General features: G+C 35.1%; 1 protein-coding gene across 1 annotated transcript; it reads right to left on the bottom strand.

The window, feature by feature from the left end:
• Positions 1 to 10,106: 10,106 nt before the first annotated feature.
• LOC103956856 (probable boron transporter 2) lies at positions 10,107 to 15,901 on the bottom strand. Its single transcript, XM_009368903.3, has 12 exons — positions 15,060 to 15,901; positions 14,814 to 14,896; positions 14,189 to 14,381; positions 13,898 to 14,036; positions 12,557 to 12,722; positions 12,276 to 12,442; positions 12,004 to 12,177; positions 11,820 to 11,915; positions 11,598 to 11,735; positions 11,119 to 11,441; positions 10,762 to 11,029; positions 10,107 to 10,608 (listed from the first exon to the last, which is right to left on the bottom strand). Exons 1-12 carry the CDS (start codon positions 15,161 to 15,163, stop codon positions 10,318 to 10,320), a joined length of 2,142 nt encoding a protein of 713 aa, XP_009367178.2. The 5' UTR covers positions 15,164 to 15,901; the 3' UTR covers positions 10,107 to 10,317.
• Between the last annotated feature and the right edge of the window lie 303 nt (positions 15,902 to 16,204).

Raw genomic sequence — 16,204 nt, 5'->3', positions numbered from 1 at the left:
AGAGACTTTAATAAAAAGGAATAGATTAAATTAAGTGGGATTCCTCAACTTTTCCAACCAATGATAAACTTTTAACTTCTGCAAAAAAATAAAAATAAACTTTTAACTTACCCTCCTCATCGCTATCCTTCTTGCTTACTACTACCTATTGGGCTTGTATCTTTCTTGGCATTAGGGATTAGCCTCTAGGTTTGCAAACATCTCCCATTCTTCATTTTGATGCCAAAACCCTAATTAGGGTTGTGTAAGCTTTTCTTGGGGAGCTTGGTTTATTTATTAGTGCATGTTGTGAGGACTTGTCACTCAAGTGATCAACGTAGTGTTTATCTATGTAAATCTCAAGAATTTTGATAGTTTTGCATTCACGACAAAAATTATGCATTATGAAGTTGTACTCATTTTTTATTTTGGTAGACAAATAAAAGGGATTATCCTCCAAATATTCGAATGAGGTCCGAATAGCATATATATTGATGAAGCCTTTTAGAGCTAAAAATCATGATTTTCCATTCACATTCCAAAAATATTCCAAAAAACCGCCTAACCCTCCCCCTAAGAGCCACCTAGGACCGCCTAGCTCTAGACCAATTTTTCGAAACGATTTGCCCAAAATTGGGACAGGCCTTCAAGGCCTAGTGCCTAGGCACTGGCTAGGCCAATTTTTAGAACATTGATTGGGATCACCCCATGTTAAAATTCTAGATCAGCCACTACGTACATACATGTTATAACATGTGTATTTGTAAGTTACGTTGAAACAAAATAATTGCAACTAGGCAAGGGTGACAAACCCATTTGGGTCCCATGAAAGATACAAGCACTAATGATATCACCCTGTCATCCTCATGACCTAATGTTTAATGTATCACGGAGTCCCTGCCAAGCCAAGAAGGAGCGCAGAAGCAACCTAGAAATTGATTCAGAGGATATTATCTTTTATATAATCATCATTCTGTACTTTAGTGAATTAAACTAGTCGGTGGCTCTTTCCAACCAAATATCACATTCACGTTCACATGATTCATCACATGGAGACCTGCAAGGAGAGCAACAAAAGGAAGATGATCAATAGCAACGTTGACGATGATGAAGAAGAGAAAATTGAGTTGTTCTTTGCTCTTATCAACAACATCCGGGTAGCTCGTGATCGGTTGATGAATGGTTCGAATGTGTCGAAAGGGAGCGAAATTCATGAGAGCGTATCAACCAAGAAGAATAAAAGGAAAGTGGTAGAGGGCGATGAGGAAGAGAAGACCACAGCTGGAGTTTGGAAGCCAACTTTTCAGCCTGAAGATTTAACAGAAGTGGCGACTCAGTCCAAAATCCCTCATGTCATCTCCGGGGGTAGTAAGAGAGAACATTGTAAAAAAGGTGATTTAGATCTTAGGCTTTCTCTCTAACTATGTATCGTTTGGTGTGTGTAATTACTTATTAGTCGTAGCCTTATAGGTTACGAATTGAAGAAGACAAACTAATAATAATCTATGTATCATTTGGTGTGTGTAATTACTTATAAGTCGTAGCCTTATAGGTTACGAGTTGAAGAAGACAAACTAAGAATAATCATGGTAACAAATTAAGCTATTTATTTAAACACGAGTTGCAACAGATAACATATCGATATATTTGTATGTGGTCAAATGTCCTAGTAAATAGGGGGTTGAGATCCTATCCATGCTTCTCATGTTCAAAACCTTCCATCTCCTTAATTATTGTTATAGTTTCGAAACCTCCCCCTTCTCCATCTCTTAATAGTAATAATTTAAAAAAAAAAATCATAGCTTATATATATATAGTTATCAAAAATGACAAACAGGCTACTTTTGTTCCTCGATCTTCATCATCAAAGATCAAACTAAAATGAGTAATCAAAATCTAGACAAGATTTCTTCTATCAAATTGACTATTGATAGGATTTTTACCACCTGCAAAAGTAGGGATAAAGACACTCAAAAATACTTGCAAGAGAACAAGGTAGTTATAGTATAAACGGCTCAAGCAAGGTCCTTTTTTGTACTGGGATTGAATGAATAGTTTGTATTTAAACTAATTCTTAATTAACTATTTGAAAACAAAGATTGGAAAAGGTTGATTTTGAATTTAAAAATAATAAAAGCGAATTTAATTAAAATGATTAAAGAGATTAGTAAAGTAAAGAAAACAAAAGAAAGCATTTTGAAAACCAAATTGTAAAAGCCTAGGGTTCCGCCGTCCCCGTAACAATCCTATGTAGATTTATCAATTTCTTATGAATTGCATATGCAACTTTGAAGGTTAGGTTTTCCTAATGCATATTCTACTCGTGGTATTCAAACTAGAATGTATATCAAACATGTAATGCAAATCAAATATAAACATGCATGACTCATTACGTTTTGTGAAAGCCCTTTGAAGAACCATGCAAACCCTAAGATGTGGTATTCATCCTAGGTGAAATTACAACTATTAATCACAAGAAGCAATACTCAATTCCTCGGTGGTATTCCGACCGAATTGCATCCGATTACTTATCTAAACATCCTAATGGTAGCTAAGCATTAAGATACAGAGACAGTTTAAAGCACAGTGATTAATAATTCAAAGTATGCATCCATAATATCATAAGCAATTAAATAAAAACTACATATTCATGCGAAGGCTCAAGGCATCGCCCTAGCAAACGAAAATTAGCTACTAGCAATCATAAAACACAAGGAATTTTATTGAAATAGAAAAAGGATAGAAAACACCTTGAAAATACAAAGCATCAAAGCCTAGCTAAATTCTCCACGTACGTTCTCCCCTTCTAATGGCTAAAAAGTCTTATTTATACTACTAGAAAATAAAACCCTACCTTGAAAAGGTCTTAGAATAAAACTAGGAAACATAATAAAATGATAAAACAAAAAATAAAAGGTTTCCTATTTAAACTAAAATTCGGAGTTCTCAGAAAACTAGTCTTTTGACCGACCAAATCAACTCCGATTTGGTCCCAAAAGGTCTCTTTTGAAAACTGAAGACGTCCCCTACAAATCCTTAGAAGGAATCTTCTTCAAAATATGCCATCTTGACCTCCAAAATACCCAAAGCGTCCAAAAACATCAATTTGAGAAAGCTGCACATTGGGCCTTAATTTCATCGCCACGGTCAAATGGTTTGGTAGAAAAATCTGGAATTTTGATACAATCATTTTGAAAGGCACACGAACATCCTTCAATTGGAATCACTCCAAAATTCATCTGTTTGAATACTTTTTGCTCCATATGAAGTAGAATGTAAGAACTAACAAACTAGAAACTTTATTAAAATTCAACTAAGACAAAATTTTCATCTTCAAGTTGCAATCCATAGTAAACGTTAAAAATCAGAACATCTTTCCAAAAGTTCGAACGAATCCCACTATAGAGTCCAAGCCATTTAGAATCAATTAGAAAAGAATTCATGCAAAGTGAACGAACATAGTTAAAGAGACTTGATTATTTCTTGTCCTTTTTATTCCACACATACTAACTTTACATTTTTTTTTCTCTTTTTCTCTTTTTCTTATTTTTTTTTTCAATTTTTTTCTTTTATTTTTCACACATTTCTTCCTTTCAGTAACAATAGTGATCGTGCAATGTCAATTCCCTTAAGCTTTTGATCCAACCCATGTAACGAGCTTTAGGTCAATGACTCTCAAACCACAAAGGCTTTAGGGCACTAGGTGTAGAACGCCCCTAAGGACTTATTAACTCAAGCTGAAAAGGCTATGAAACCAACTAACCATCTTGCCCCATGCTAAGACTCTGCTGTTTGACGCGAGAATTACTGTTGATCAGGCATGACTGGCCCGATTACTAAGCAAAGTCTCGGGTGGAAGAATTATTACTTTATTTGTAATACATACTAAACTTTACTTTACTAAGAACAAAAATTAAAATACACTTAAACTAAAAGCAAGTGTTTCAATCTCACTCCCCACAAAACTATGTTGGTGTGATTGTGCAAATTTTCAAAGTATAACTCATTAATTAATGTCTAACCAACGATAAATAGAAAAGACTCTATTATGGGATTAACCTTCACTATGTCCATTTGTTCTGACTTTTAAAATAATCTATGGATATTAACTTAAAATTTGAAATTTTTTAACATGACTCAAAAATAAAAATCTAAAAATTCTATTTCCCACCTCCAAACTTAAATCACACATTGTCCTCAATGTGTGGAAATAAATAAAAATAAAATAAAAATGACTACTTACGACTAGAAATTCCTAAGACACAAAAATAAATGAATCTAGACAAATAAAAGAAAACTAAAATGAACTAAAACATAAAATAGGCAAAGAAACAGCAGAAAATATAATAAAACAAATAAAATAGAAAAACAAGAAAAAGAACTAGCTGACCCAGGGTCGAACTCGAGACCTGGAAGCATCGAAGAGGCTTTCCTTGCACGCACACACAAAGCCTCACGTGCAACCTTCACGTGTCAAGTACCTTAGCATTCGCCTATTTGAGCTGAGTGATCAACTCGCATTTCTTATTTCGATCCACAGCTACAAACTGTCCACCTCGAGCCCAGATGCCGCGTGGGCTCTCAAACCTCTAGCCTCCAGATTTCAGAACCCAACCAAACCAAAAGCATCCAAGCTCATGCACCACTCCGCTGCGATGTCCTCCTTCATCTTCTTGCTGTCTCCATCTCTCAGAAATCCAGTCACCTCGAGCAGCAAAACCAACAGCCTGCTCAGATGAAACCGCAGATCGCATCCTGCTCTAGTCTGACACACTCACAGGTAGTTTTTATCCCCATCTCCCTTCGATTTTTGTCTCAAATGCTTAGATTAGGGAAAAATGAATGAAAATTGCCCAATGCATGTGTGTTTCCTGTGTTGTAGAGTTCGATCTGAAACTATGTTGACAATAGAGAGAAGGAGATGCAACCACCGAGCACAGATTTAAAATGCGGAAGAATACAGACCATGGAAAAATCGAGACTCACAGATCCGCATTGAAAATGTATGCTTCTATATCCTTGCAACTATGTTTGATAAGAATCTGTGAATAAAAATTTGTATATGGTCTCAGTGCCTCAGTATGTTGAATTGGCTTGTTCGTCATGCATGCAGAGCTGAGATCTCTATAAATTCATCATGTCTTATTCTCTGTGCTGCTTGGATGCAATTATATTTTGAATAAAATACATATTCATGCTAAGGCTCAAGGCATCGTCTTAGCAAATGAAAATTGGCTACTAACAATCATAAAACACAAGGAATTTTATTGAAATAGAAAAATGATAGAAAACACCTTGAAAATACAAAGCATCAAAGCCTAGCTAAATTCTCCATGTATGTTCCCCCTTCTAATGGCAAAAAAGTCTTATTTATACTACTAGAAAATAAAACCCCACTTTGAAAAGGTCTTAGAATAAAACTAGAAACATAATAAAATGATAAAACAGAAAATAAAATGTTTTCTATTTAAACAAAAATTCGGAGTTCTCAGAAAATTAGTCTTTTACCGACCAAATCAACTCCGATTTGATCCCAAAAGGTCACTTTTGAAAACTGAAGATGTCCCCTACAAATCCTCAGGAGGAATCTTCCTCAAAATATTTTATCTTGACCTTTAAAATACCCAAACGGTCCAAAAACATCAATCTGGAAAGTTGCGTGCTGGACCTTAATTTCATCACCATGGTCAAATGGCTTGGTAGAAATATATGAAATTTTGACACAATCATCTTGAAAGGCACACAAAGATCCTCCAATTGGAATCACTTCAAAATTCATATGTTTGAATACTTTTTGCTTCAGAGGAAGTCGAATGTCCTACATTGAAAATATATAACAAAGTATCAAAATTTTACCAAAATAACCAATAAATTAAGGGAAGTGTTATTTGCACTTCAAAAATCTCATTCTATACTCCTCACAAGTGTATTTTTCTTTCCTAATATAGAAAATTTGGAATGTAGAATAAGATTTTTAGAATGCTAATAACAATTCCCTAAATTAATACTAAGATTAGGGTAAAATATATGGTAAAATATGGACTCATCAACTCTAGTAGTATTTTTTCTTTTCTCAATTTTGACTCTAGTAGTATTGAACTGATGTGCTCAAATGTTGTTGACAATGGAGAGGTTCACGGTGGAGGACGGGAAAGGATTGTACGGGACACTGGGAGGAGAGATGGAAGTATGAGGAAAAGTGGTTGTTTGCCGCTGATTTATGAAATTAAATCAGGGACATGTGTTTTTTAGACAAATCGGGTTCAAACCGGGTCAGTCTTGATATATATAAGGATTTATTTATAATCATATATGCTATTCAGATCATCAGATCTAACTTGTAAATCCATATTTGATAAGCATCGAATTTTTATCGAATCTATTATAAGCCTTAAAACAATAATATATCACTATAAACTTCTTATTTTCGTATATTATATTATTTTTAATTAGAATTTTTCATGATGAATAATAAGAAAAGTAGATTTTACAGGTACCTTATTAAAATAGGGAGACGTTGAATACGGTCCTTAACTATTAATGTTCTTTGATTGAAACTTTGTTGGTTTTTATTTTTTTAATCGAAATCTCTGACATTAATGTAATAATATTTTTTATGTAGGTTTTATATTTTTAAATTAAAAATTGAAATTTGTAGTTATTTGTATTGATGAGATTTTAAATAAAACCTATAATTTGTGAGATTAAATTAGAGGATAAATTTTACTCTTCAGTATATTGTACATATATAAACATGGGTACATTCATCAAAATTAACCAAGAAGTTATTGTACCAAAACATAGGTACATTTTTCAAACTACAAAAAAAAAAAAAAAAATTACAAATATCAGGCTTAATAACATTATTAAATTTCTTCGATTAAACTTGACATGAATACATTCTCAAATCAATGAAATAGAATGTACTCATATAATTTAGAAAAATAGATTAGAAAACAATTGACTTAATTTTATATAAAAAAAATGAGTACATTTAATATTAAAAATGGGTACATTTAAAATTAAAAAAAAATTGAAAAATGATATGAATGGGTACATTTAAGATTAAAAAATTGAAAATCTTTTTACAAAAAAATTAATGGGTACAAACTTATTTCTAATTTTATTTATCTTTTATTTTGGCAATTTTTAATTGAAAATTAATGAGGAGTTTAAGAAGGGTTGAGTATTAAAAATCTAAATCAATTACTAATTTTCATTTTAAAATTATATAACTGACATGTAAATTTATTAATATTTACATTAATGTTTAGGGACTTCGATTAAAATCTGAAAACTTATAAGGTCTCAATCAATAAACATTAGCAACTAGGGTGTAACGTCCCGTCCCTAATTTTCCATGTAATTTCTCCCCGAGTGTGTAAAGTGACGTGGACGTGATTGTACAACTTTAAATTATTGTCCTCGTTATCATAATTAAATTGTACTTGTTGTTATGATCGCGTGAGCGTGAATAAGACCCGAATCGGATTTGTAATGAAAAAGTTACATTACGTTAAAGTACGTTAGCAACGAGTAAAGTTGTACACACGTGCGATAATTATTTAGTACTGGAAACTACTATTTCAGATAGGATCCGTTAGATTTCGTCTAATTATGATTGTACAAACCTTATCTGTTTTCTTCTTTAAAATTGGACCCGTGCCCTCAAATCCCTCACCACCAATCAATTTCAGTCCTCAATTCTCTCACCCAACCAGACAACTTCCCTCACTTTTCCACCAATCAGAAAAGCTATCATTCTTTCTTTCTCATCTTTTTCCTCTTTCTCACTTGTACGTCCCTCTTCTCTGCAACTACAAGGACCTTCATTAAACACTCACAGATCAAAATTAAATATACCACCATTGTGATCTTTTCATCCTCACGAACCCAACCATACCAACCGATCTTGAAGTGGTTGAGTTTTGACTCGTCAACTCGGAAGCTCCGACATGATCCCGACCGAGTTATGACGTTTTGAAGGTTGTGGAAGCATCCACACAACTCCCTGGAGTCCTCTAGGCTAAGTTTGGAGTGGAGACAATGTCGAGAAGCACGGTTTCAAGGAGTCGAGTTTTAAGCTGAGACTTGCGAGGCTTTTTTAGGCCATTTTCCGTCCATTTTTGGCTTTTGAAAGGTGAGAACTCCTCAAGAGCTTCATTTCCATATATAGTTGGTCAAAAATGGTTGAGAAATGAAGAAGTTATGCAAGTTTTAAAATTTTTCAGAAACCAGCGAAACCAGATAGCGGCAGACGGAGAGGATCACAGGAAAGAACGAAGAATATTCTGTCAAAGTTGACAGACTATTCTAACGGCATTAGGTTCCATTAATATATTTAACTGAATATTCTGTCAACTTTGACGGAATATTCCTGTCTTCTGTCAGTCTCTGCCAGATGCGTGTGGCCGTGGGTTGGGCGGTGTTTGAAGGAGCGTCTGGCCTCTAGCCGACGAGTGGTTGGTATGTGCAGGTCCGTGACTTCGAGTAGAATATTTTCGTATATTTAAACCTTCCGTTTGAGCAAGCTATGGAGAGTTTTTCCTAACTTTTTCGTATATGTGTTATTTAATTAATTATTATTAGTTGTTTCGTATATAGAGGAGACTTACCCCTAGGACGTTCGAGGACAAGTGAGGCTAGGGAGCTACGATCCATCGACGTATTAGTGACTAAGCATTTTGTTTTCGTGTATATATACTATATGTACACACACACACACACACACACACACACACATATATATATATATAAACTTTATGGTTTCTACAAATGCTTTAAATTGATTTATGCATATTATGCCATGATTTATTTAATTTTAAAATGTTGTTATGTGGTTGAGATTTATATATTGTCCAGGCATATTCATATACATTTTACCTGCTCATCAATTTTGTACTATTGTGAAATGCTAAAATAATCATACGAGATGCGCAGGTAAGTTCAGGTAAGGTTATTATGTTGACTAGAATTATTGCATCATTATGGCATGCATGCATTCATGTAGTTTGCTCATCATTGCTGCACCCCTGTGTTAGTGCTCGCCCCGGGTTAGGGCAAGTCCTTCGTGTGTATGTTCACCTCTGCATTGCACGCTTGCCTTGGATCTAAGTAGTTGTCAGTCCTGTCGTACAGGTCGCATTATGCGACTCCGACTCGTAGGTGATCGCGATTATCACCAATCTTCACGTGATTGTAGCACTAGAGCGTAGATTATTACACCCAGTCCTGTCGTACAGGTCGCATTAGGCAACTTCGACTTGTTTACTAGTATAGATTAATTGAACACCTGATTTTATTTATATTACTGTTGAGACATTGTGGTGTAGCATACTACTTGATTTATTGTTGATTTACATTTGATTTCATACCTATACGTAATATGATTTTCTGGAAACTATACATGTTTTACAGCGAGGAGCTAGTATGTTAAGAAAATAACTGTGTTTTATAAACCTTTATTTTTGTGCCCACTCACCCTTCTGTTTTTCGTCCCTCCAGGTCCTAGATAGCTAACCTACCCTGTGGCGTGCCAGTATTAGTAGCGATTCTAACATATTCCTGTTTAAATGTAGGGGACTTTTCCCGGTTGTCTACTAAGTACTTAATTAGTTTTGTCTGCACTGCTTATGTTATCTATACTCTGAACAATTGTAGTTTATGGGTTCTACCCACTACTGCGCACTCACTTTATTAGTTTAAATAAGTTCTAGCTTCGGTTTTAATTTATTCACATTTTTACATCACTTCCACTTTTGGTTATGTCACCTTCCGATGACGATCAACATGCCTCGACTCCAATCGGAATGTATCATAAGGGCGGATGCTATTTTTCCTAAAATTAATCACAATTCTCAAATATACCTACGTAAAGCCAAGTAACAAACACAATAATAATGTTGGTTTATTTCTATACCATAGAAAAAAGTCCCAATAACTCAAAAAGAAAAAACTATTAAAAGAAAGTAAAAGTTTCTCCTTGTTTACCTTATCAATTTGAAGTCAAGATTCTAAGATGGAGAGTTTGAGAGTTTTGTCTATCAAAAAAGAGAACCGATTAGAATAAATAAGGGTGTTTAGGATTTGGTGTTTGAGTCGATTGCCATCAGATAGAATACCTTCACTATATAAATAATGTTTACTAGAAATAAGCACAATGCTAATGTGTTATGATTACAAAGGTAAACTTTTGGAAGACAAAAGAAGGAAAATGTTTCTTTACAAATAAGCAAAGCAAAACAAAACAAAGTGAAATAGTGGAAAGAAGAATGATGAAACCCGTCTATATATTCTTAACAGAAGGAAAAAACACACAGCTATTATGATATTGTGTTGTTAGCTGTTACTAGGACTCTTCCCAAGAGTAGAAGAAGAGCCAGGGGTCCTTGGACTGTGTGACCCTCTTCCGCCAGAATGAGGACTTCGCTCTCCTCTTAGCCCACTTACGCGAGGACTGAAGGTCGGGTGTGGACTCGCAAGGATTTCAGGGGCATTTGCCGGTGTTGAAGTAGAGCTTGTGATCTTTGGACTGCTGACATGCTTAAACTCACCCCGGCTTCTGGTCATAACTTCGTCTAATATTTCTGCATCCCCTGCGCAGGAAGCTCCAGCTCCCAGCTCTGTCTCCTGTTTCATTCCAAGTACATTAAACACAACATTAATATTGGTTCGCATTTGACTAATGTATTAAAACTCATGAACTATAAATAAGATGGTGCCTGTCATGTTATGTCGTCATACATTTATATAAAGAAAAAAAAAAAGGAAAGTGAGTTTTACCGTTGCTAGGCTATATGTTAAAGCCGGAGCCTCTTCGTACTCTGCTGCATCCAAGTCCTGAAGGTGTGCTCCTTTGAAAAACTTGGGGAGTATGTATTGCCTCACAGGAACCAAGAGCATGATCATCATTGGAAACATAACCCCAGCAATTGGAACCCAAGTAAGCCCAAAACATACAAGCAAGTACAGAGTTTGGAAAACTGTGAACATCGCGATTGACTTGAAAGGCACGGTTTCTACAAAAGTGGCGTGATTATCCTCGAGGACTCTGCAGGATAATGAAATGCCATATATGAGGAGGAAGTAAGCTTAAACAGGTATGAAACAAGTGAAAGAAGATTTGATTTGAAGGTTTACTTGAATCTTCTACTTGGAGCTGTAAAGAGCAAACAGATCCTTTCCCAAAATTGGTTACCGGGTAAGCTTTCAATGGCCATGAAGGCAAAGTATCCCCAAAGGACTGAAGTTGGGATCCTTTTGAGGATAGGCATGGCTGCAACACATCCCCCCACCAATATCGCTTGAAGCAGGTTACTGAGACGCTGCTCCTTCACCTCAACCGGCAATAAATCATCAATCTCTTTCTCAATATCAAATATTGTCTCATCAACTGGTGCATCAATATAATTTCCCATACTTGAAGCTGCCTGGATGGTTGATTCTTTTAATTCATTCAGTCCCTGCAATACAAAAGTGTGTCAATTAAAGCATGATGATCACCTGGTAATTAGCGTCATCAAATGTTCTAAACTACGGCCTTCTTGCCATTGCAAATCAAAGCCACAGGTTTAATATATCAAAAAACTTGAAAATCAAAATATATAGTCTTGTCATACTCGAGATGAGGCCTCCTGGTAAACCAAAGGCGTCTGCATTTGTCGATAGGCATCTTGCATATTTCCATACAGTTGTCCCAAGCTAGAATTATTTCTCATACTTGTGCGTGCTGTTGCTACAAGTCGATTACGAAGCAACTGCACAAGTAAACATCATTATGATCAAAAGGGTACAATTAAAGAAAAAAAAAGTTAGATAAAGAAAAGATTTTGTGTGATTACCTGGTGTTTAAGAGTAGCTAAACTCTTTGTATGCATTGGAGACTGTGGGATGACTCCATTTGATGGAGGAATTCCAAGCAGACCACACATTAAAGTCTGCCATGAAAAAGCAAGAGAGTTATATAGGATTGCTTGCGGAAAGGGAAAAGTTGAATGCGAGGAAGGATCAATTTGCTTTGCCTACCAGAAACCCCAAAAGAAGCAAGTCATAATGGTAAGAAGATGGCTTTCTTAAATTGAACTCTTTCTGCTGAGATAGTTGGGATGCTACACTGTGATCAAAATAGTAAAGCACTGCGATCATCGTTGCTGGAATGAAAGCTCCGATGATATAGAGGACCGGAACATTGAGCATGTCCTGCGATATGATTCCAAGTATAAACCAGTAAACCATCAGCTTAATTCATCTTCTTAATCTACCGACACTAATTACAGAATTTAATTAGGTAGACATGCCTTAATGACAGTCCAATTGTCATATGCGCCAGGCGACCATGGATTTGGGCTAAAAAGGCGCCTTGGGATGCCATGTGGAACACTACTAGTTGGAATGTAAGACACACCAGTCCACACCAGAACCATAAGTGGCACACCATAGTCTGCTACAAAGCTTCTTAGCCAACCTGCAACGCCGAAAAGCACCGCATTACATAAAATCAAACTACATTCTATATATATATGCTACTTTCATAATCCACAAGGGAGCGGAAATTAGTGGCACATCAGGTTAGTCTTACCAGTGCCATAGCGCCATGACCTTGCTTTCCTGCTTTTTAATGCAGTGAGAAGAAGGCCAAATGACAACACCAAAGCAAACATTCCATTTGCAAACCTCCATGAAGGTATAAATTGTAGTAGACTAGTATCTTCTCTTTTTGGTAAGCGAAACTCATCCACAAGTCCCTACAAAATCAAACCACCAAAAATTACCCAGTTCAAGTTTTCATTTTTCATGTTTTTCAAGGACATTAGTGTTTTTAGCTCTAACTAATCATTCCGCACTCCTTCAATTTTTTATTTTATTTTTAACATTTGTGAGAATGGACATATGGCTATTTTGGAGTGTGAATAATAGTAGTTGCCGGTACACTATTTGATAACCACTTTGTAGTTTTTAGTTTTGAGTTTGTGGTTTGAAATAAAGAGAGAATACAAGGAAGAAGTGAGGGGATGAATAAGGATTGAAGAAGGGTGGTGGGAAGAATGTGAAAGAAGTGTATATAAAATGGAACCCAACATGAAAACAAAAATCCAAAAATAGAAAGAACTTTAAGCAGGTGTTATTTTCTTGATGACAAACAATATTCTATTATGATCTAAACTAAAGAAAGATGAAAGAGTTAGAATTTGGAACGTAGTGGGTTGAAGAAGAATGCCCAAACCCCAGACAATTCCTGTGCAAGTATGTTTTCTTATTATCATTTCTAGGGTTCATTTTGTATAATTTCATGTGAATTTCTCCTCCTCTCTTCCACCACTCCCCTCTACATTCTTGATTCGTCTATCCTTCCATCTATTTTCTCTCTATATCTAGTGAGAGAAAATAAAAGTAAATATAATAAAATAAAATAAACATCAAATAAACCTTACAATTTTTTTAATACTAGACTCAAAATACATAAATTAAAATAAGAAGTGGCGGTGGAAAGAGTTAAGGATGCATGCTGAAATGGGGGAGAAGTAGAACCAAAAAAATGATCTGCATTTGTTTATTTACTATTTCTTTTTTGGGAGTAATTTTGCTTACCATCCAAAATTTGATGTATGCTCATCATACATCTAACCATTTAACACGTGTTATTTTACCTAACCTTGGTTATTTCAAAAAAAAAAAAATATTTAATATAAAAATTAACTATAATTAAATTAAAAGACACATGACAAATAATTAAATATACGTGAACATGCACCAAGTTACCAAAAATGCTCCATTTCTTTTGTCAACCAAACTGTGGACTGACATTTGTAATATTCTAAGGTTCATCATGTGATCAAAACATTATTGAGTATAGAATAAATAATAATAATATTTACAATAATAATAATAATATTGATAAGTGGGTAAGAGGAAACCATACTTTAATGGCTTGCTGCATGAAGAGCATAGCGATTAGCAGACCAAACAACTCCCCAGCCACTCTTGTAAACCTATTTATTATGGAACAAGCACCTAATATAGCAAATAAGAACAGTAACCCAGCTGTCCATACACATACCCTACAAAATTTCAATATTCCCCACAAATTGGGGTTAGTCAAACAGCTTCAAAGAAATACTAATTAGGCAAATTCATGGAACTCGAACAAAAGCACATATGAGAAGAGAATTCAAACTCGAGAGCTTTAAAACAATTAGGAATGAAGGCTTACCATGCGGACCATGCTAGAAAGAGCTTTGGACCCAAGTCTGCACGTTCTTTGGCAAAATTGAACATGAAAGTGTACATGATTACAGTAGGCTCGGCCACACCCAATATCAGCAAGGGTTGACCTCCGACGATGGAGTGTATGATCCCACAAACTGCCGTCGATACTAAGGTTTGCACTGCTGTCAAAACTCCATCTGCAAACAGTAATTTAATTAGAGCATCTTCAAAGAGATGTTAAAGTGTCTAAATCAGGATTAACAATACAAGGATAGCAACAATGTTTTCTAACCGAAAAACCAAATTTGATGATCCAAGTAAAATATGGTGATCGAACAGGCTAGCTGAAGATTCAAGTAAACTATCTTGAAAAGTGAAACCTTTAGAGAACAACAATAAATATTGTATCATTGTGCCTTTCAGGTTAAAAAGGAGTCATTAATGTTGTGAAGAAATCTAATATTGCACTTATAGCAAAAGGTTTTAAATTCGACGCATGATAAGAATATTTAACTATGACGAATTCATTGTGATTTAATCAAATTATTACCCTAAATATTGAAAGAAGTAAAATAAATAAATAAATTCAAGACTTGGAGTTGGAGCAGTTGATGAGTTGCAAAAAATACCAGTGCTTCGCTCCAGTTGTTCACCAAATGAAATGACTGGGATTGCAGAAGCAAAAAATATGTAGGTGGTAGGAGCCAAAATCCTGAAAAACCCAATATCAACATGAGTTTGCATTTGATTCAACATTAAGGGAAAAAAAGTACGATATTGCATGAGTTGACGGAGAAATTTTTTATGTAGCGAGAACGCGGCAAGGTACACCGAGTATCATATAAGTGGAGAGAAGTTTTAAATATAGTATATACCTGAATCCAGCTTTAAAGCCCCCAGTCCAGTCTTCCTTGTAGCACTTCAATCTTCCTCTGAGATCGTTCTTGATTCCCTGCAAGGGCACAAATGTCTCTTCCATGCTTCTGTCTCTGATGCCTGATTGGTTCCACTTAATTCTTTGAGAAAAATATAGATAGCCTCCGTCACTGAAAAATTGCTAACAGTTTGCAGCAAGCAGGGTGCAAGAGATTGCCATAATTTGAAGAACTAGCAATCAAGGTAACCACCTAAAGTTACATGGTCTGGGATTTTTTACCAGATTCAATCAATGCGGTGTGGAGAGAAATGTAAGGAGGGTGGACAAAATGGGGAAATTAGAAAAAGCTAGCAAAGCAGAGTTAGTAGTGGCAGTATTTTGGAAGAGAGAACTAATTTGAGATGACAGAAGTGGTTTGGGATGTCTAAATATATAAGATTCATAAAAGGGTTTGAAAAGGCCATGTTATAGCGGTATTTTTCTTCAATTTATTATGTTTCAAGTTCAAAAAATAAAAAAAATAAAAGAAAAAGTTGACGAGGGCAGACAGAATTCGGGTCAGAAGGGAAGAATGGAGGTTAATCTCGCTGTCAATACGTAGGAAAAGAGTATACAATCATAGAGACAGTTAATTTCCCGCACTTCTCTACTTCTCTTGTTTTGTTTATGTCATCTCACCGCCACCACATTGTCGTTGGGCTTGGAGGTCCTAATAATAATATTCTTCTTTTTTCGTTGCAAAACAATCATGCATATTAATAATATTTTCAACACTATTCATCGTACTCAACTCTCATCAACTTGCCAATTTTATAATAAAATGAATATGAGATCGTTTAGTTATCTAAATATACGGAATAAATTCACGGTAAGAGTATCAAGGAATATGTTCATGATGAATGCTCCAAAGACAAGAACGATATTTGATTAACGGTGTGAGTATCAAGTAACATATTCATTACCATCACATTGTCATTTTATAATCTAAATATAATTATATGAAACTAATAAATAGTAGTGCGAATACCAACTAACGATCTTCGATTCAAATTATTTTCTGAAGGGATGCTGTTTCAATAAAGATTAAGAATATGAAAAATTTCGATACATTAAAGATACGTTATTCGCAAAAAATGAAATCTA

The sequence above is a fragment of a genome, unplaced genomic scaffold, assembly GCF_019419815.1.
Source record: "Pyrus x bretschneideri cultivar Hongxiangsu unplaced genomic scaffold, Pyrus_bretschneideri_v1 Contig71, whole genome shotgun sequence".
In the NCBI taxonomy this organism is placed as follows: domain Eukaryota; kingdom Viridiplantae; phylum Streptophyta; class Magnoliopsida; order Rosales; family Rosaceae; genus Pyrus; species Pyrus x bretschneideri.
This window is presented reverse-complemented; position numbering and strand designations above follow the sequence as displayed.

Bases quoted from the DNA above. Each gene is read 5' to 3' on its own strand.
- LOC103956856 (XM_009368903.3), bottom strand. From the start codon at position 15,163: ATGGAAGAGACATTTGTGCCCTTGCAGGGAATCAAGAACGATCTCAGA. The intron at 14,897-15,059 runs GTATATACTATA...TGGGTTTTTCAG, and splicing joins GGCTTTAAAGCTGGATTCAG to GATTTTGGCTCCTACCACCT. The intron at 11,442-11,597 runs GTATGACAAGAC...TTTGTATTGCAG, and splicing joins ACCAGGAGGCCTCATCTCGA to GGACTGAATGAATTAAAAGA.